The following is a 21322-nucleotide window of genomic DNA, read 5'->3' as shown; positions in this document are numbered from 1 at the left end:
GATTGAATCAAGGGGTAAAAGTTGTTTTCTCATGAAATGAAATTTCCTTGGCTGTGAGTCGAGCTAGGCTGTAAATGTGGATTTGCGCAGCCTGAGAAGTGGAGGCTGTTTTACAAAGCAATTAAAAATTCAGCAATCATTCTGATACTCAAATGGATTGGAAAAATGCCTTCTAGAAATGTCATGTATCAAGAGGGATTATAAAAAACAAAAACAAACTCAACAACCTGATCACCAATAATTTATGGAAAAATAATAGCAGAGTGGATACATTTTGCAGCCCTTGACAATGAGCTGTTTAACCACTGCCAGCTTGCAAACACAGCTGAAGGCAGAATCTGGACCTCTCTGGTGTATCTTCATTATCTCACCTCCAGCAGTCACTGAGAGGAAAAAAGTCGCAAACAAGTTTGTGCTGGTAGCAGGGTCTTCAGTGAAAACCGCTGAGACATCAAAGTCAAGTTCAAAGAAAAGAGGCAAACAAAGGGAACAAGTGCATTTGGTCAGGAAGCATGACTTCCTTTTGAATTAAGACATTAGACTGGAGATTGAAGGATGTGACCAGTGTCTTTCCTTGGCCACCCAGGCAGAGCTCCACCATTGCTCCTGAGCAATGTCTGCTCTCATGACTGACTCCACCCATGCTAGGAAACAAGGACACAGGCAAAATGCAGACCAGCGCCTCAAAACCATTCTTTCTCGAACTGAAATATTTTTAACATGCTCATTAAACACAGAAAAAAAATCAACTACCAAAAAAAACCCACCAAAAAACTCAAAACAAAAAATTACCAAAACGAAACAATGCACAAAAACCCAACACATTTTTAATGGATTTCTAGGAGCAAGCCTTTTGTTTTGTGCTTTGCCATCACACCTATCTCAGATCAGGGATGAGGTGGAAATACAATTAAGTGTGGCAGGAATAAGAGGAGGTTATGATTATGATGCTCCCCCATCACAATGTTACAGAAACATCCTTTGCCTGTGTGCCTGCCTGTGTAGGCTTAGGGAGGGCTGATTGTCATTGACTTAGCTGGCATGGATAAGGATCAACATTACAAATACAGAGAAAAAAAAACTGACTTTTTTGAAGGATCACTCTATGCTATGGAATATTCAGTTCCTTGCTTGCTTTCTGCTTTACTTTCAGCAAATTTATTTTGGCTCCTAACTACAAAGTCTGGCTCTTTCATTCAAGCTCTAATATTTTTTTCCTAAACCAATTCAAGCTCTGGCCCTTTTTCAGTTTAGGCTTACAGCTGTCACATGGGTCAGATCTGTGGGAGTTGAAGCCCCAGGATTCCCTGCATAGAAGGCTGAAGAATGACAGGGAATTAGCTGGGAAACACCTCACACTCAGATACTATTGTTTTTGCCCTGGCTCCTTTGCCTCTTCATTTTTAATTAATGGCACATGCTGAAATGATAATTTAAATTCCTTTCAGAAATGAAAAGAATTCCCACTGACAACATTATTAAGTTATAATTACAGAGGATGAAAAGGTTAATAGGAATTTGAGCCAAATATCTACTCTCCATTAAATGAGAACTTGACTGAACCTGCTTTCCTTTCACTTAGGTAGGTTACTCTAGGTTTGAGTGTGTCCAGGCTGACCACACACCTGTGCAAAGGGCCACTGCTAGGACAGGCAGCCGTCACCAAGACCATTTACACAGATTTGTCTCAGGACAGCTCTTGCCTGACCGGCTCAAGATGGAATTTGCCAGAGGTGGAACTCCTCTTGGGCCTCTGGAAGATGTGCTTCAGACAGTGAGGAGAGCAGGGTCACAGAGGGACATTTGTGTGAGAAAGGTGTGTAGGAGGTGGCACTTGGCTGCAAGGGAAATGCAGCCACTATTGATGGAGGGAAAATCATCAGCTTCCTGAGTCTGGCATCCAAAGAAAGCCTCTTCCTTCACCCACGCTGGGCACACGTGCATGCAGAAACAAACTGGCCTGAACCTATTCAGTGTTCTGCATTTTCAGTGAAACGAGAAATGGGGAAAAGAAACATTTTCCTCCATATTAGCTCTAAGTGTGCCTATCAAGAAGATGATTATTGTAATAGTTATACATGTTTAAAAAGGATTTTAAAGCAAGTGAAGGGTGTAGGGGAAAAAAAGCCCACTCCTTTTTGGGCACCTGCAGGCTGAGCTTCCATGGGATAATGAACTGTTTAAACTCATGCAGGATCTGTGCAGTTACCACTGGAGCTATACAAGGCAGGAGTGTTGCCTTGAAGTCCTGTTGCAAGCTGGCCTTTCTTTTCCCCTTTTTTTCTCTTTAGAAGCTGTAACACATTGTCTAAGCAGTGTGGCATGCCTCAAGGCAGGCCTGTCCCTGTTCCCGGGTCGCAGGCCGGGTCCCTCAGGCCTCTGGCGCCTTGCACAAGCGGTTTGAGGCGGCAGCCCTGGCACAGGCAGGGGCTCCCGCAGACTTCCCCTTCCCCGTGATCCCTGCCCGGCCCCGGGGTCCTGCCGGGGGGAACTGCTCAGAAACGGCCTCGGGCCGGCTCTCCTGGCCCCCAAACCACACAGGAGAGATGGATGTGAGCACACAAAGCAACGGGGAGGGGACTGCTGCAAGCACTGCTCCCTTCTTACGCCAAAAGCGCACGAGCAGGGACCTGTGCAGAGGGTGGGAAAGGCCTTTTTGCTCCTCTCCTTTTCTGTGCACTGCATGGTTTGAGGGCCAGCGTGTGGCTTCAGCTGGGAGGAGTTGGCTGTGCTGGGTAAGGAGCTAGAAGGGCTGGAAGGCACCTTTGGGGGTCAGCACACACATGGCTACTCCTTCATCGTGGAGCTGAAGTCTGCTCTCATGAATATCAGTATGACTTTGAAGCACTTGCATCAACTTACATTTCTGCAATTTATTTTCAAGCTACTCAATAAATTTTTTTTTTTTCTGACAGGATGCCTTTTATTTGTTTGTTTGTTTTGTCAGGAATTGCTTTTATCTCTAGCCTTCCTAGGGCTGAAAGACCCTCAGGATGTCAGCTGTGTGAGGCTCTTGCAGGTCTGTCCAATTATTTGCTGTGAAGCACAATGCACCAGGGTTTCAAAGTATACTCTCACCTCTGTTTTCTTAAGACAAGCATGGAAAAAAGCCTGTTCTACAGTTACAAGAACTCCAGAATATTTTTCTCTTATTCAATTGGTTTCTGACCTGATTGTCCCTAGATGAAAAAATAAATTAGCCAGCATTGTGGGATAAGGGCAGTTTTGCACAAAAGGTGCAGTGAGTCTCCCACTGACTGAAGCTGACCTGGACTTTGGTGTCAATAGAGATGTGCTCTGAGACCACAACATGCTCAGTACTCAATGTTTTGTGCTGTGTTCCTTCCACTTCCTTAACAATCAATGAGAACTGAGGATTTTGAGGCTATAGTGTACAAAACTCTATTCCTTGCTTATCTAAGTGTGCTGGGAAAAACCTTCTTGGCTTGATTGTTGCCATTAACACCACCGCCAAAAAACTGAAGACAAACAAGATTAGGAGGCCATGCAGGTTTAAGTAAAAAAAGAACACACTTTATTTATCTACAAGGCAGTACATTGTTGTATAAAAATTAAGTGCAGATAAAGCTGCACCAAATGCTATTAAGGCAGCAAAGTCAGAGGCTGTTATAAAAACACAAAAAAATAAAAAAATAAAATAAAATCAGTGTTTTGCCATATCAATAAAGATCTGATATGGCAGTACAAAGAACCATGTACTTCTAAGAACCTGATTCAGTACACAAGACCCAAGTTAGGGAACAACCAGCTAGACATGGAACAAAAGAGACAACATGAACAAGACAGTGTTCTCCCAAACATATGAAGGTGCAATGCATGCTGTTACAAACCAATGAGAAACAAAACAACACATCCACACAAATAAAAATCTCCCAAGAACAGTGTTCAAAAATATTGCTTATAAAAAAAGGGGAAAAATATAAATGATGTAAAAAAAAATTAAAACAAAAAGGTCTGAAATGCTAGTGCATAGTCAATTAGCTAACATCAACATTTGTTTTTTTTCCATATAAAGCTCTACTGCTCCTTTTACACTAGCAGCATGTCTACACGCTAAGGTCTGTAGCAGCAAAACACAGTATTCATTTGGCATTTACAAAATTAAATTACTGAATAAAAATATAATTTTTCTCATAAATCTATGTTTCATACAGTAATATTTTTTAAAGCAAGCTAATTACCCACCCCCCCCACCAGAAACACACAATGTATAATGGCCTAGAACCAAAACAGAAAGGAGTATTTCAAGAGGCATGGATGTTTGAGCATTCACGATCTTGATCAGCTTTCCCCTTTTGCAAAGACAAGCGTTTGTAGTAATGCTTTTCACTTCGGTATTTTACACCAATTCATTTTGTTCAGTGATTTAAAATATATCTGTGTGAGTACCTGCTCTTTTATTATTACAAAACAAAATAAAAAATAAAAAAGAAACAAACTAAACCCCACCCCTGACTAGCACATCACTGAAATAACAATACTGGTGTATTAAGTCTGTTTGATCTCAAAAAGTACAAGAAAAATTATCTTTATTATAAGACTGCACTTAAGATCATTAATTACCGATTCAAACTCAATACCTAATAATTTAGGCAAGTATCATTAAAAAAACACAAACTCTTAAGTTGGGTGAAATCCAACAAGAATATATATGCTGAGTGACTAAATGCACTTTGTGCTGCTCCCAACTGTTGTACCACAACAAAGATAGGCTCTTCTCCCATTCATGAAAAGTTCTCATGCAGAGGAACAGGAATTTCCCAGTGGAGGTGAAGTGTTCTCAGAACCATAATGCTTCTCTGTGCGCCGACCCTTTCACATCACCAGAGTCCGGGTGGGGAAGGTGGCCATGTATTTGCGCGCCTGATCTGGCAGAGCCATCTGATCCTCGATCTTCCCGCAGGACGCCGGCTCCCAGGTGTTGTTCAGATGCTAAATCACAAGAGAGAGAGACACACATTTAGTTTGAATGCTGTGTGATTTATCCATAGTCCCAGCCAAAGCTGGGCACGCTCACAATTAACTGTTCCGTGAACAGGCAGTGGGATGTTGTCCTGTCCCCTGAGAAACTGAAATCTCAACACAACAGGCAAAAAAATGTCACCCTGACTTCTCAGTTAGTGACCACAGGGGCACATAGACCAGATGATCTGCAGAGGGGACAACACACGAGATCCACACTTTCCTGCTTCTCTCTCAGCCAGTGTCTTTTCTATAATGCCATAGCTACAGCCTTGCCTTTAATCCTTTAGGAATATCTAAACGAAAACGTACTTGGCAGACCAACTTTATGGTCAACAGAGCACAGACAGGCTACAGTGCACAGTTAAAATATTCAGTGTTATGACCATGCACGAATTCCTGCTGAACCTCCAATCTAAAGATGCAGCTGCTCTGTCCCAGAGCTCCCTAAGGGGAGCTGACAAGCTCCACAGCCTGCGCAGCGCTGCCGAGGATTCCCGCACTCCAAGCTGCTCTCACCTGTGGGCAGCGATCAGCGCCCGCCCTACGGCTCAGCTCCCCTGCCAAAGGAGGAGGGAGCGGGGCTCGACTCTCAGCAGAAACAGCTTTTTAATTATCGTGCAAGCCATTTCACTTCTTGTGGTATTTATGGAGGTTGCAGACACCATTTAGTATAATGCTAGAATGAGATAAACCTATCTGCAGAGGGCTGTGTGTGCTGTTATTTATTTACTCACTACACATGTGAGACATTTCTCATTGCCTTGAGCTATAAACAGCAATGAAATTTCAAAGCTCCTGGAATTTACCAGGATACACACTTTTATTTTTTTCTATTGAACTCTCTCACTTAGCCAGTGTGTCTGCCTTTCCACACTGAAACTTTCTGTAAGACCTGAATAAAACCTCTATTATCACACAGTTAGCTGTACAAATAGTCTACATTCCAAAAATGCACACAACTGTGCTTATCTTTCCACAAGAGGATCCCAGCACTGCAGAATACTGAGAAGGTGTATGCTCAGGATCCACCAGTAAAGACAAGTCAGGAGAAACTTTTCTCAGTTCTCCATTGCATTTGAAAATGATCATATTTGCAGCACAATAACTACATTGCTCAAAGAGATGTCCAAAGCCTTGCCAACCTCTAGGACAGTGGATGAATCATAATTAGTGGACTGCAAACCATCTGCTAAGAGCAGAACTGTCCTGGCGTGCCCATGGCTCTTTCTGCCAACTTCTAGTTGCTAACTTTGCAAGAGGATCCTTAAATTATTCTCTGGCCTAAATGTTTACAGAATGCTCTTCTGACTGTAAACAGTGTTATCTGAGACATATGGATAATAAAAGGCTGGGCAACTATGAAATACAGATAATTTCAAGCAACATGCCCTAATCAGGGCACCAGGGCAAACACAGGGACCGAGGTTCCTGCCTTGGAGGGCTTGCAGTCTAAAAGGGACAAACCCAGTGAAACACTAAGCAAGTGTGTTAGTCCTCTGCAAACTTCTGCTGGGCTTCCCTAGACATGGCTTTCTCTTCTCTTTGTAGGGAAGCTCCAAATGCTGCCTCTTCTCCTGGATGCCATTTTGCAAGCAAAACAGCTGAACTTCAGTAGGAGTTCCCTTTCTGAAGGAGAACCAGGTCAGGCCTCATTTCCTTAAGTTTCTGCAGTTCTTGTGGGAAAGCTGCATTTGTGAAGTGAACAGACATGCCATACACCTCTTCTCTAGAGCTGTGTACCTTGTGCTGTGGCTCAGGCAAGGGCACATGCCAGAAAGCAGGTGTGACACACTTTCTGTGTGCCACAGACCCCCATGCGACACACCGCAGCTCCTTTTATGTTTTGGTTAAACAGCTTCCAGCATCACTTTTTCAAAGGCACCTACACAAGCTGGGAACCTACAACTCCCTATTGATCCTCAGTGGGACTCAGGCACCTGTGCATATTTTCCCCTGCTGTTTTAGAGGCATTTTCATGAGAAACCAAATTAATGCCGGGTGTAAAGCCATTGGTTTTACTTAGAAGTTGGATTTGTTCTGTATACCTCAAAAACAGCTGATAGCTGCCATATATCCATAATTTCCAAGAACAGAAATATGTGTCTAACCAGTATTTCCCTGTGATCCCCCAAAGCTTCAATTCACCAGTCCAGAAATAAGAGATCAGCAGTCCCTTAAATAACTGAAAATATGTAAGGAAAAGTCCATTTGTCACAGTATGTCAATTTCTGGAAACTATAAGTAACTTCAGGTAAGGAGTGTCCCTATTACATAAATTAGGCTTAATTGTTACTATCTACACTGAGCTCTTTGTATTAACAGCCATGTGCTTAGTAGAAAAAAAAAAAAATCAGTATCCTGATATCACCAACATCTCAGCAGGCTGCTACATGTCACTCCTTCCATGGAAAGCCTGGTGTTCATCTTTACCCTGCTGTCAGTGTGGCAGAAGCTGCTCAGGCAGGCAGTAACCCTCTGCCCTCCCACTGGGCTTGGCTGCCCCGGGGAGCACTGGGCAGCAGACACAGCCGGCACAGGAGGACCAGCTCCACCCCTCACTCCAGCCTGCTTGAAACAGCTTCAGCTTTGCTGTAGGGACAGAAAAGTTTTCATCCATGTGTTCTTTTCCCCAGAAAATTACACTATTTACACTTTTTCCCCCCCTCCCTATTGTGACAAACTTATAAAAAGAGGCTGACTTTGCATCTTATTGATGACGGTGAGAGCTCTGCTCCAGTGCAGAAAGCAGCATTGGACCCAAAGGAGTGTGTTTTCTGATGCAGCATATTTTACTAACACAGCTTTCCATTCTACCCTTGGGGAGCTCAGATAACATTTAAGTGGGTATTTTTAATAAACATTTTCTGTCTGAAGCCCTGACTCTCATCAGCCAACACAAAACAAAGCACAATGCCTGTGCCTTGCCAGCCCTGCAGTGCAGTGCCAGAGGCACGTGTGAAAGTCATCCTGATGGGAGCAGTTTTCCTTCCCTCCCTGGCAGGGAGTGCTGGGTCCTACAACCCAGGCAGAGTGCCTTGCAGGGCCTGGTCACACACAGCTCTGGGATCTCCTTGGAAAAAGGGCAAAAAGGGATCCCACAATGCCTCATTCCCCACCAGCGTGGCAGCAAGTACTGACAGGGCTCTGTTACAGCACAGTGGCAGTGCCCCACAGACAGCAGTGCCCAACAAATCTATCAGAAGGAAAGAGACCCAAGGCAGAAGGCTACAGGCATGCAGGAAAACAGCACAGAAACCCCAGCCAGAACACTCCTGTTGCAGAATGCTCATTGCATCCTCTTGACCACATTTACAGGTCTAACTCTGCAAACCAATGGATGGAAACAAGATCTTTGTAACAAGAAGCCAGAAGGCCTGACCCATACCTCACCAAAATTAATCCAGTGGATTCATCCAGCCTAAATTCAGTCATCTAAGAGTAGGGTGTTCATTTTGGCACCTAAATTCCTAGCCAGTGGGAAGTGAAAGTAATTTCCAGAGTAAATTCTTTCCACATACACAATTTTTTCATTGCCTCACAGGGTAGGAGACCAATCTTCATTTTGCTGTCAATTAAAAGAGTTTAAAGCTTTTCAGCCAGTACTTCCACTGTATTCTTCTCTTCCAAACACAGCAGTCTCTCTAAGTTAAATCACAAAGTGGAGGGGGAGAAGAAAGTATAGTACTATGAGTTCCCATAGGATTAAATTACAGATCCATGGTACAATTCCAGCTATGTCATTCTCCCTGTCCCTTTTCTTTTTCTCTCTTTCTCTATTTTTTTTAACCTCAATAATCCTACCAGTACATCCTTCTCCTGGCAGCAAAACTACATTATTTATCCTGTAATATGCCTTCAGCTGCCCTCAGGCAAATGTGAACTGTAAACAAACTGTCAAAGCTGTAACTGGGATATCCAGTTAAAGCACTTTAAATAAAAAACTTGGACCATCTAAAGAAAACAGACCAGAGTAAGGGAAGAAAACAATATGGAAAGGTGCTTTTCTAACAGAACTAGTCCTTCTGCTCTTGTAGCCCAGACTGCCTTTTCATGTGCTGTCTCTATAGCTTAAGAAAGCTCCTGTGTTACAACACCTTTTGTGTTAGAAGCCAATGCCAAAACCAAACACTGCTGCAGTCCTGCAGTGCCGAGCTCCCAACCTGATGAAAGTCTAGTAGAAATCCTTGGGCAAAGAACTGTGTTAGAAGACAGATTTTACATCTCTGCTCTGCTGGCAGATAGCTTCAGGAACTCCAGCAAAGCTAGTGGTGTTACAAACACCACCACGAATTTAGCCAAGCATTGCTGGTATTTAAAAATAATTTTTAAAAAGCTAGTGTATTTAAAATATTTTAAATGCTCAGACTACTAGGTCTCTTATCATGTTTCCCTGTTGCAAAAAGCTGTATTTCTTGCCAGCTTTCCCTTAGATTACATGGTACAGATTGAATGTCTGCAAGCCACTGAAAAGGCTTGCAACAGAAATGCAGCACTCCTGAAACAGTAAAACGATGCACTAAACAAAACCATCTCCTAGCAGAATACAATAGACAGCATATGAATAACATGGCTTTCTGTTCTGTAAGGATGCAGAACTGGCAGGACAGTAAAGACTAATTATAAACTAAAGTGACCATAAATTACTTTTTTATCTCATTTCACAAAGACAGACCACTATTTCTACCCCTGCTGCTGGCTTTCCTCTGGGGCACAGGACAGACTTCTCCTAAACTCTGGGGCTTTCTGAGCAACTTAGAAATACAGCTTGCTAAATGTGAAAGAATAAGATGGTCCAGCTTTTCGGCTTCTTTTATAAGCATGATACCAGAGCTAGAAAGAGCTATTTGATGGCATTTAACCCTGAAGGTCTTGCTCAGGTAAAACCCCTGCTGAAGACGTATGAGCTTTCCAAGTAAGATGAATGGACAAGATATGGAAGTGGACTAAGCATCTGCAACTCATGCTCTTCTCCTCTCCAGTAATCTTTTCTTTTTTTCCTCCCACAGATCAGAATACATTGCTGCTATGTGAGTAATAGTTAAGTTGTCACTTCTCTTCCTGAGAGACCATCATCAGCCCAGGGCAGCTGTAACTTCCAATCTGTTTGCAACCCAAATTCTGCTGACCTGGGAGGAAAACCTGCAATGACTGGCCTGTAACTTTGAACCTTCTCTGGCTCCCTCAACTGTGGCAAGCGTATCTCCTTCCTGTGCACATCACTCATGGGGACAGAAGGGGCAGCACCATTGAGAGGAACCTGTGGGGCTACCTTCCCCTGCTGTGCAAATCTCAAACACAGCGTGCCTCTCCCTCTCCCTTCATTAAACAAAGAAAAATATGAGATTTCAGGACCTTCCTCCCCCAAAAAGCCATGGAGGAAAAACAGAGAAAGCCTGCTGTTGCAGGAGACCACGCTGCCTTCCTGGCCATTTTGTCTCACAACCAGCTGCAAATAAAACATTTCACTTTTTTAACTGAGAAAATTAAGCTTCATGACAGCTCCAACACTTGAAAAAAGGTAAACCAAGTAACTGTTTTAAAATCCTTTAAACTTACTCTTTGAAGAAAATGGCTACATAAACCGCTGAAAGTCAGGAAATTCGAGCTGAAATGTGTCAGTCTGTGGTTAAAAAAATGGAAAGTGACAGGAGCTAGGGGTTGAAGAACATTCTCTTTAGCTTGCAGGGCTTTTACCTTGTGTTGTTTCCTTTGTTACTGGGGGAAGAAGATATCAAAGCAGTGCTATTTTCTTAAAAGGCTCCATTTCATGGTGTCTTTTGATAGCCTGCAGGGTTAGGTGGAAGGTCTGTGATTTAGCCTACTTTTCTATCTGTTAAAATGTCTATGTTAGGATAGTTTGATTTATGTACCGCTACTGCTACGGAACATAATGTGAAATAAAATTTAACTTTTACATAGGAAGGGCCAGAAACAGAGAGGTTTTTATGTAACCTCTTACAAGGCAAAATTCAAGCACATGCTCAGTACAGATCATCTTTTTGTCTTGGTATTGGAGTATGTTATCCCAAAACCTTAACCCTTGGAAAAGCTGCTAGTGAGACCAAAATCTCCCTGACATGCAGCTAAGTGACAAAAATATAGGGTGCAAAAATACAGGTTTTACTAACCTGTATACTAACCCCAGGCATGCAAAGCAGAAATATTTGGGATCCATGCAACAGAGAGCAAGTCTACCCCAAGGCAACATGTGGGTTTGGTGAGACATTCCTGTTGCTGCCAGTCTGATAATGCACAACCATGAGATTTGTCACATAGGACAGAAGAGCTGGCTGATCCTCCACACCTTACCAGGAAGACCTTACACAAAACTGCCTTTACATCCAATGTCTTGGGGAGATCTAACAAGGGATTGAATGAGGATAAAGCCCAAACTCTTCTTTGGTCTATGGAGCCTTCTCCTCCCTTTGCTCTATACAACACTGACAGCACCAAACTCCGGTGAGTTTGGAGCTACCTGATCTCACATGCCAAATGATGCAACATGCTGTTCCTGCTAAGTGATGGTGAATCATATGGTGCTATCTGATATGGTCATCAGCTGCTATTTACTAAATGGCATATGATCAGTCATGTACCCAAATGCAGTAAAAAATATCATTAGAGATGTGTTTGAACATTTGCTACTCTTGCCTTTGGAGTTTAACAGCGAAGCAATAAGTAATCAAGGATTTTGATCAGTTTATCCCTAGCCAAATATCTTTGTGTAAATGTAGTGCAAATTATTAAAGCAATGGAAAACTGTGGGCTGGTAAATATACTGCCTCCCTCTTTTCTAAGTTCAAATTTAAAAGAAAATGGAATTTTAGGAACCAAGCATATTGAAAAAAAACCCCTAAGTTTAGTGCTGTCTTTGTTTCTCTCTTCCCTTTCCATGCACAGATCCCAAGGCACAGAGATTGCTGTAATTCTTTCTTGGACTGAAGTCAATGAGAATTTGCCTAAGTAAGAATAGTTGGATCAGGCCCAAAATATTAACTGCAGCAATGTCAACATATGCAGACACAATTAAATTTCACCCACATGAGTTCCCTCATGCTTAATGTCTACTTTCATGGGATCAGTGGATTTAGTCCAGTTATTTGTTTGTGTCCATGCATGTGTTCAGGTAGGAGGGTGAGATACCAAACTCTAAACCAGGAAGGGCAGAAAGCATAGGACAATAATGTGATAAACTCTGGTCATGGACAGAAAGCAAACAGTAAAAACAACAAGCACAAAGGCAAACTTTTTCCATAGCTTTGCACCCTTTAGACATGCCATGCCCAAGGCACATGAGCCCATTTACACTGGGGTGGAGGAGGGGAAACATCAGGGACAGGGCAGCAGCAGTTTATGGTGTGAAGCAGAGCCAGACTACACATCCCTTCGGAGCTGCACACAGCCACACTGCTCCCCTCTGACATGAAGCCAAGCAGCTTTACCATTCCTTTTAACCACCACACCAAGTCCCAGCCAGAGAGTGCAGCCATTGGCAGACAATACTGCATTGTTAGAAAAAGTCTGCATTTCATTCTGAAAAAGCTGTCTGTGCCATCATCACAGAAACCCCAAGCCTCATTCTTCATTTAAGATTACATTTCAGCTGAAAAGCTCAATGTTCCACCAGCAGAGAGAACAATTTTACCTTCATACTAGTACACCAAGAAGCTGCCTACTAACTATTCATTTTGGGGCTTTTTACAACTACTTTTTCTTTCAGTTCAACACACTTTAAACACTGAGAGGAGTTGGGAAGTCCTTTTTAACTCAGTTCCTACTTAAGAAAAGGTCCTCTTTATCCAAACAATGAGCATACCTGACTTTTAACATGGTTTTCCTGAGCAAGGACTGAAGAATTGAATCCAGAATGATCCACAAATTGACTCATGTAAACTTCCTGAACAAAATCAGCATGAGTGAGGACAGAAGGTTAAACAAGCCCTTTCGTTTATAGCAGCTTGTAAAGAAAATATTTTTAGATAGCAGGAAACATAACACCGGTACACCAAAGATCAAAAGATCCTATTTTACAGACCTCTCAGATCCTTCTCTTTTATTACAGCCAGAGTGCAGGCAACTACCACTAACAGGACAACACACAGCCCATGCTGTTAGCTACCTGAAAATCTTGTCCTAAATATATGAAGGAGTCAGAGTTTGGCTGTTGGGACCGAGCAGGGCTGAGCTCTTGGGGACCAGCAGCCTCCTCCCACACACCCACCAGGGAGCTCCAGCAAAGCTGGAGACCCAGGCTCCTTTGCCACGAGGTGGATCTGAATTCAGCCCCTATATACTGCCCTAGATCAGGGGCAGTGGACCTGCAAACCCTTGTCTTGGCTGTCTACCACAGTGCAGCCAAGAAACACAGCTCATGAGGGACCAGCAGATAAACAATATTGAGAGTGAGTCTTTGGCCCCTACAGATGCCCCCACGCCAAGGGGAGTCCTAGTCCCTGCTCTCCAAAGCTGTTTCTCATCAAATGATTCTGCAGCACAAAATACAAGCCTACTCCAAGGCAAACTGTGCCAAATGGGGATGTGTAAAATTTTACTATCTCCTTTTTTAATGCCTGGCTAGAAATGCCTAATCAAAACCAGCCTTTAGTCATTCCTTCCTACTGTAAATAAGCCTTAATGTAAATTCTGGAAAGAGGGAGGAAAGAAAGGATTAGCCACATGGACTATCTGTCTGAAAGTCAGGAACTATGGAGTTACAATTTCCTTCCTGACAGTGACTCACCCTGGGGAATGAGACACTTTCCTTTATTTCTTCCATGTGGAGATGGCCTACAAAATCACTTAGTCATCTATCTTGGAAATACAGAAATTATGTTTTGTTTTCTGAATGACTTGCTGTGGGTTTTACCTAAAGTACACAAGAGCTGCCAAACTGGCTGCTGATGACTTTGGTGGGCTTTAGATCAGCCCCTGTGCAGCAGCTCTGTTTTAAAGTACAGCAAATGTCTGTGTTTGGTAACACTTGGCAAAAGCACAGACACACAAACCCCAGCCTCACATGTGACTTACATTACAACAATTACACATTTAGCCCTCACTGGGGAAAGGCCATCCTGGTGCTGGGCTGAATGGGCAGCACTGGCCACACCTGTGCCAGCCAGGCAGCGCTGGAACCTCTCCTCTCACCCCAAGGACAGTCACAAGCTCTGGCCACCACACCACACTACTCAAATCTCCAAAACAGCAGTGCCACCTACAAGAAGCCTATAGAAAAAAACTAAACCCTTTGGTCCATGTTAATTCTCAGTCCTACCAATTCCACACTGCGCCCAGCTGAGTTACAACACCCCACACACAGGGCTGGGCCCTGTTTGGCTTCCTGGCTCTGCTGCAGCCACTGTGCCCTCCTGCTCTACAGGCAAAGGGAGACCCTCAGCCACATTCATCTGAACATTTCATTCTTCCATACCCAAAATCAGCCTGTGAAAAAGCTATATACATATATACATATATATATATATATATACGGATTCATATGTGTATATTTTTATATACTTTTATCAAAGAATAATTACCTGTAGAGGACTAGCTAGTGGCCTATTTCTAGGTACTGCAACTGTTTTGTGAAAACTGTCATCATCTTCAGACACAGGCATCTTTAAAATGGAACTGGTAAGAAGATTCTGAACAGAAAAAGAAAAAAGAAAAAGGTTTTCAGCAACTCATGAGAACAACCTGAATTGGAATGTATTGTAAGCAAACTTAGGCTGAGTGCAGAAGTTGCTACACTGGGCACAGATGAGGAGCAGACCTCAGCCTGGTGTCCCTGGGACTTGGCTTTGCAGGAGCATTGCCCTGTGCAAAGGTCTTCCACCCAGTGAAAATCCAAGTTCAAGAGTAAGAGTAACACTGAATAGTCCATAAGCCCTGGCAATGCAAAGGGAACTGTGCTCATGCAAGGTCTCCTTTGCAAAAACCAAGAGAGATTGTCTCTCTCTCTTTTGCCAGTTTTTAATTCCATGATCTAGTAATTTCTGCACACAGGTGCAGGCATCCTCCAAGTGCATGCTCTCCAAAGTCTGTGGGCTGCAAAATGACTGCAACTTCTGAAACCTTCTATAGGCATCAGAGTGATAATGAAGAGTAGCATTTTGCTTTTTATGCTTAATACAAGAAAATGACATAGAAATAAGGAATAAAGCCTACTTGTGAAGAAAATCAGAAAAAATATTCCCTTTCAATTGGATTTAAGAATCGAACAGGGATGTAAAACAAAGGATTCCTTTGATAGTGTGAAAACTTACTGGCACATCTTCCATAGCAGACCCAGGTGTAAAGAGCTGAGTGTTCAGGTTTTCTCCTTCCCAGTGATTTGAGCAAAAAAAATTTCCAGCTTTATCTGTTGGGGACTCCACCTGAAAGCAGAAAAGGCATGATTCAACCACCACATAACTGACCAGGAGATTTCTGTCAGTTGCTTAACAAATTGAACAAATATTCTTCACAGAAGTGCATAATACATGTTTACAGAAACATCTTTTACAGCAGCCTTGCTCTTTGCAGAAGAAAAAAGTTCAAGGTTCTCCAAAAAAATCCCCATCTAATAAAACTTTGAATACTTGCACTCAGTGCTCTGTCAGTATTCAGGAGTTTAATCCCCTAGAAAGGTTTGAGAATAAATGTATTTTTAGAACTTTAGTGACAAAGTAATATAATGCAATGTCCTCAAATGTTCAGGTTTCTAAGTCACTCCATGGAGCTTGGTCCCCATGGGGTTCTTCTATACTTTTCACCAATATTTGAAAGATTCAATCCAAATTCATGTCTAATTTTTCTTTTCTTTTTAAGTTTCAAACGAAAACTGCATTAGAACGGCCCAAGCAAACCCCTGCTGAAAACAGCAGAAAGACTTCTATGGAAATCAATGGGAGATGAATTAGACATGCCTAGTGTACTATATGGAACCGACACTAAGATCTTGGGGCTCACATGAAAGAAAAACAGACACAGCTATTTAATAGAAAAGGCATTGCTATAAGTTTCTCAGCAAAGAGTTCTGAATTAAATTGCCTCAGGTAAGTTTGAGATTTACCTCTTGTTTGATTTTCTTCAGCAAAGGGGGTCCACTTTCATGTAGCCCAGCCACTATTGCAGATTCCTCCGACTCCTGCTTGATAACATCCTGCAGATCTTCTACAAGATGAGTTGGAGTTTGAGGCTGAAAGAAAGAAAGAAACGTTATATCCAAGTCCCAGAACATCCCTCTGCACTAATATCAAAGCAACTTTTATCATTGTTTCCTTCTTACCAGCATCTTCAAAGGACCGTATTTGATTTCCTGAGCTGCAAGTGCGTTTTTGAATGGAGTGGGTGTTCTTGGAGAGCTTTCTAATATCGACCTCTTGATTGCTGGAGTCCTGAAACTTTAAAAAGAAGGAGAGGAACTTTAAAGGAAGATGCTTGGAAATACTAGCTCTTTACAGAAATGCATGCATACAGGCAGTATTGTTGTAAGACTTTGGAAAATATTCCCCTATCATCCTGTAATCCATTTTGCTTTTACAGCAGAACATCTCTTTATTTTAAAAACTGGTGAACGTATATGCATGGCTTAATAACCTACCTCAATAGTAATAAAACAGAACTTTTACTCCCAACTAAGAAAAATCTGAATGTGTGAGCAAACAACTCTGCAAGAAGCACAAAATCATAGAATGGTTCAGGATAGAACAGTCCTTAAAGATCAGCTAGTTCCAAACACCCTGCCACAGCCAGGCACACCTTCCATGAGATCAAGTTACCCAGGGCTTCATCCATGGATAGGCCACTCACTTTTCTGGCCAGCCTGCTCCAGTGCCTCACCACCCTCTCAGTGAAGAACTCTTTCCCTGTATCTAACCTAAACCCACCCTCTTACAGCCCAAAGCATACAAAGCTGACCCAGCACTTTGGTTCCAGATGTGAAGATGTGGCCCCTTGGGAGTTCAATAAGACAAGAGACTTACACATGGTTTTCCTTCTGAGCTTTGAAAGCCTGGTCCCTGTGGAACGGGGAGGTAACTGCCATCTTATGGCCGCACACCGGCGTGGAGGTAAGTGCAGGGTTCTCCAGGTTCAAGTTTTCGTGAGTGGATGAGGTGTTTAGGAACTGCACGAGTTGAAGAAAGAAAAAATTAACAGAAACATCCAGATTACATGGCTGACCTCTTAAGCTGACGTTATTCAACAAAAGAAAAATATATTATTTTCTCGTGATTGACACAAGTCAGTTTCCTGACCCTATGATACGAGTAGGGGTATGTGGGTTACCTGACTACATTATGAAAAAATACTCAATGGTTTGGCTCAGGAAGCTTGAGAGGGAAATTCTAAAGGAAATGACACTCAGTTCCAATGAGAAAAACTTTCCACCACTTTCAGAGCCTGATTTGGATTTTCTCCAAATAAATTTTAATTAAGAACCTGTGTGCCCAAGAAACTGGGTGAAAATGAGCAAGGGATATTTAAAAACAAACCCACAGGACACAGAGTTAAATTCCACAAATATTTATATGGGGCATCTAGGAGCTTTTAGGGCAGTGAAAGTGTTGATGACAGGAAAATATATTTCCTATAATCTCTCTCAAAAGAAAGTACTTCATATTCAGAGTATAAAATGAAAGCTGCCACCTGTGACGGATGCGTGGAATACTTTGGAATGGAAACAGCTGACTGAAAAAGAGGTAGCACTATTTGTTTGGAGAAAATTGCTCTTGCATGTGTTCTACCTAGTAACCTAAAATATTGTTTCTATTTCTAGTCTACAAATCTGTGAGCATAGTGGTATCCTTTATTCTGACAACAATTCAATGTATTCCCTTCTAGATTCTGTCACTTTATAAAAATGAGGCATGTAAGAAAATCTGGCTTTCACTGAAAAAATGACATATGATTAAAATAGCTAATAGGTAATGGGAAATACAGCAAAAAATCATTACATGAAATCTTTTCCTTCATGAAATAGTGTTTCTTTGACATCAAAGATTAAAGCAAACCAACACACACAAACAAAAAATCCAAAACACTTTTAAATAGTGCTACAGCTGTGAAACAAAGCAACCATCATCGGGAATTTGAACCAGGCCATTTTAACAGGCCATTTTCCTCCTCATTCCTATTCCAACTCTCATGGCCTGGGCAGAGGATGGCAAGTGTGATTTGAATTTTCTGGTTGTTATCAGTTTGTCTCACAACCTGAATGCTATTTAAATGTAGTTTGGGGTTTTCTAGGTCAATGAATCATACTGTAAGTGGACAGAGATGGAAAGTATCACAGATGATCAGAAATGTTAAACTCTAGTAGCTGGAGTTAGCAGCCAGAGTAAAGCGAGGGGTCACACTCCCCTACAAAAAAGATTCAAAAAGGCAAAAAACCAAAACAAAAAAACCCATTCCCCACAGCTGAATTTAAAAGTCAAAAATCAACAGTTAGCTTGCTGATTAACTAAACTCAGCAGTGAAGACTAGGAGCAGTGAGAAGATTCAAACACGGAGTGAAATCAACAAGCACAACGGTAATTAGTCATTTGTTCCAAAGGATTAGTTTCTAAATTGTTAAGGCTGGGGTGACTTTTGAGAATTAGTAACATCTGTGCAGAAGTCTTGATCTACCTGCGAGGGAGAGAAGGGCAGGCTTTTGACAGGGGAGCGCTTAGGAGGAGTTGAGCTGCTGGCGTCAGCTCGGACCAAGGCGCTACCGTGGCCACTGGCTGAGGGGCCGCAGTGCCCTCTCCTTTTGCGAAGAAGGAGCCACGGAGCCGCGCTGCCCTGGGAGGCAGATAAGGTCTTTGGTGAGCCAAGAGAGCCCTGACTCGACATGACTTTGCTCAAATTTGTGGTGGGCTGTCCTTGCGGTCTGCAAGCACTGGCCCCCCTCTGCTGAAGCTGCGCGGCTTTGCCTGGGGGAGCTCTGCTAGCCGGAGTGTCTGTGTCTTCAAAGAATTCAAAAGTGCTGAGATCACCCCATGATGAAGGATCCTGAAACAACGTGGGAGGCACGGAGCTATAAGACAGTGCATAGTGCCACCTCATGAAAATACAGCGCTAGGATATGTTTGTAACCAACAACAACAACAAAGTCTTCCCCAGTTCAATTCAGCCTGACCCTGCTCATGGGAGCAGCAACACTGTGAACACAATTTGTGTTTTCAATACATACCTTGATCTTATCAAACTGTCTGACATTGTAGCAGTGTTGCTGGCAACAGAGTCCCTAACAAATGAGTCAAATTATGTCCTTACTATTTACTTGCACAGTGTTTTCTGCTTGGTATGATGATGGTGACTTTTGTTACAAAAAAATGTGTGCTGTAGACCAAGGCTGGCCTCCTCCTAACATGCAATGCTGCTCTGGATGTGCTGAAAGGGAAATGATACCAAATGAAGCAGACACCTCTGCTTCTGAAGGAGGTTGCCACCAACAAAAGTAATTCAATGTGCTACTTTACATGTAGCATCCCAGAGACTACAATGACAACAGGTCCATGTCAATGTCAGTCAGATACTTGACATTTAAATGTGTGGTTACAGTCCTTCACATATGCCAGGACAAGTCCCTTAAACTTTGAAAAGCAGCTATTGAGGCTGTAACGAAAAATTCTAGAAGATGATGCAGCTACATGAGCGGCCACACCCAAACCTATGGCATGTGTCACTTCAAATACCAGTAAATATGATCACATTGTTTAAAATTTTTCATGGTATCTCTGACTGTATTTTAAGGAGACTTAAAATTGAGAGATTGTTTCAAGCTCCTACTGTGCACCTTGCTGAAGCTCACACTCCCATTTCCAAGATGTAGCAGGAAAGGGAGACACCCAAAAAAAGCATACGCATCCATGCTTGAGGGCTTCATTTACAAGCAGCTGCATTTTGTCATGTCAGAAGATAAGCTTCAGATCCTGAAGCAACTCGAAGTTACTTGGGGAAAAAAATCAACAATCACATTTAGGACAATCCCAGCTCTTCACCCCTTACTCCTTGACCATGCACAAATCCACCTGAGGCGGCGAGTCTACTTACGGAGTCTATTAACTGGAGTGTTTCAGCAAATTCTAAGAGATTCTTAACATTGTCCAGGATGTTGCTCTGGTGAACAATCATGCACCGGGCAGGGGATGCACTTTCCTCAGGTAAGCAACCGTGATCCACCGGCGGAGATGGAGTGCAGTGGTGATGCTCCCCCAAACAGGAAACAGGTGCACTGTCACCACTGGTCCTGGTACTGTCAGCAATTGTGGTGCTGTGCCAGCCGGGGTAGTTTGATGTGTGGTTCTGTGTCTAAAGGAAGAAGAAGGCAAAAAAAAAAAGAAGAAAAGGGAGGGGGGAAAGGCAGAAGGAACTTAGCAATGAAATTGCACAAGGTGTCAGATGCCACTGGAGGAAAGATAAAAGTAGTTGCATCATCATCTAAAAGCTTATGCCTATGAAACAATTGTCAAGATGTTTCCTTTCATCAGTGCAAGATCTTGTTTTAAGTAATACTGGCATTGTATTTGTTATACCAAAGTTACCTCACAATTTACTTCCAGGATTATAGGCATATGTCATTACTAGCACATAATCAATTCATACTTTGTTACTCCAAGTGCTCAAAAAGTGTCTGCAAGTCCTTTTCTGTAAGAAGTAAGAAATGGCAGGATTTCCCTACTGAGCGCTCAGCACTGTAGGAGCCTAAAAGTTTTTAGAGTTAGAGTTGCTTTTGTCTGCTTATCTCCTTTTCTTCTGCTATCCCTGTCTAATGCTACAGCTTACACCAATGCAATGAAGAGGCTGTCAAATCAACGTGGTTAGGAAAGCAGAAGAACAAATTAACAGAAGTTTCTTTCCAGTGTGATCATGCAACAGAAGAAATTGCAAAACATCAACTAAAGTTAAAAAGTGGCCAAACTAACGTATCATGCATGCAGTTCTTTTACTAATCATTTAAATATTGCCCAAAAAAAAAAAAAAAGAAGGTTCTGCTGGCTATCACCTATCTTCAAAAATGATTTTGGGATTCTTGGCTTTGGCAACGGTGTTAAGTAGTTACACAAGGGCTTCCACGCATTAACATCCAATGGCATATACAACCAAGTATGAGAATTCAGTAATAGCCAGCACTTGCTCCACACATGCAGTTATGAAGAATCTAACATTATTCAGAGGAGTAAAACAAATTCTCAAACATGCACCAAGTGAAGCTTACGAAGTATATAAAACACAGCTGAAGGAAAGAATGCAACAGAGAAGAAAAATCTAATGCACAGGCACTACATTTTCATCACATGAACCATTGCACACTTTCAGAAACACAGATCCTGTTATTGATCAAAGGTCTGTAGGATTTTCAATTTTTAAA

At 42.3% G+C, this 21322-nt stretch overlaps 1 protein-coding gene across 3 annotated transcripts in view; it reads right to left on the bottom strand.

The window, feature by feature from the left end:
- Nucleotides 1-3559: 3559 nt before the first annotated feature.
- MYB (MYB proto-oncogene, transcription factor) overlaps nt 3560-21322 on the bottom strand; it is a 28030-nt gene continuing 10267 nt past the window's right edge. For 2 of the 3 annotated variants that reach the window (XM_063153444.1, XM_063153442.1), the window contains 7 exons: nt 20005-20262; nt 16950-17092; nt 16253-16367; nt 16037-16162; nt 15249-15359; nt 14520-14627; nt 3560-4953 (listed from right to left, as the gene is read on the bottom strand). In XM_063153444.1, coding sequence (XP_063009514.1) covers nt 4837-4953; nt 14520-14627; nt 15249-15359; nt 16037-16162; nt 16253-16367; nt 16950-17092; nt 20005-20262 — 978 coding nt within the window. In that variant the 3' untranslated portion in view covers nt 3560-4836. Of the gene's footprint in view, nt 4954-14519; nt 14628-15248; nt 15360-16036; nt 16163-16252; nt 16368-16949; nt 17093-18594; nt 18961-20004; nt 20263-21322 lie in introns of all 3 variants that reach the window. The other variant, XM_063153445.1, reaches the window with a different exon arrangement.

This window comes from Melospiza melodia, chromosome 3, assembly GCF_035770615.1.
Source record: "Melospiza melodia melodia isolate bMelMel2 chromosome 3, bMelMel2.pri, whole genome shotgun sequence".
Taxonomy (NCBI): Eukaryota; Metazoa; Chordata; class Aves; order Passeriformes; family Passerellidae; genus Melospiza; species Melospiza melodia.
Note: the sequence above shows the minus strand (reverse complement) of the source record. Positions and strands in the feature narration are given on the sequence as shown.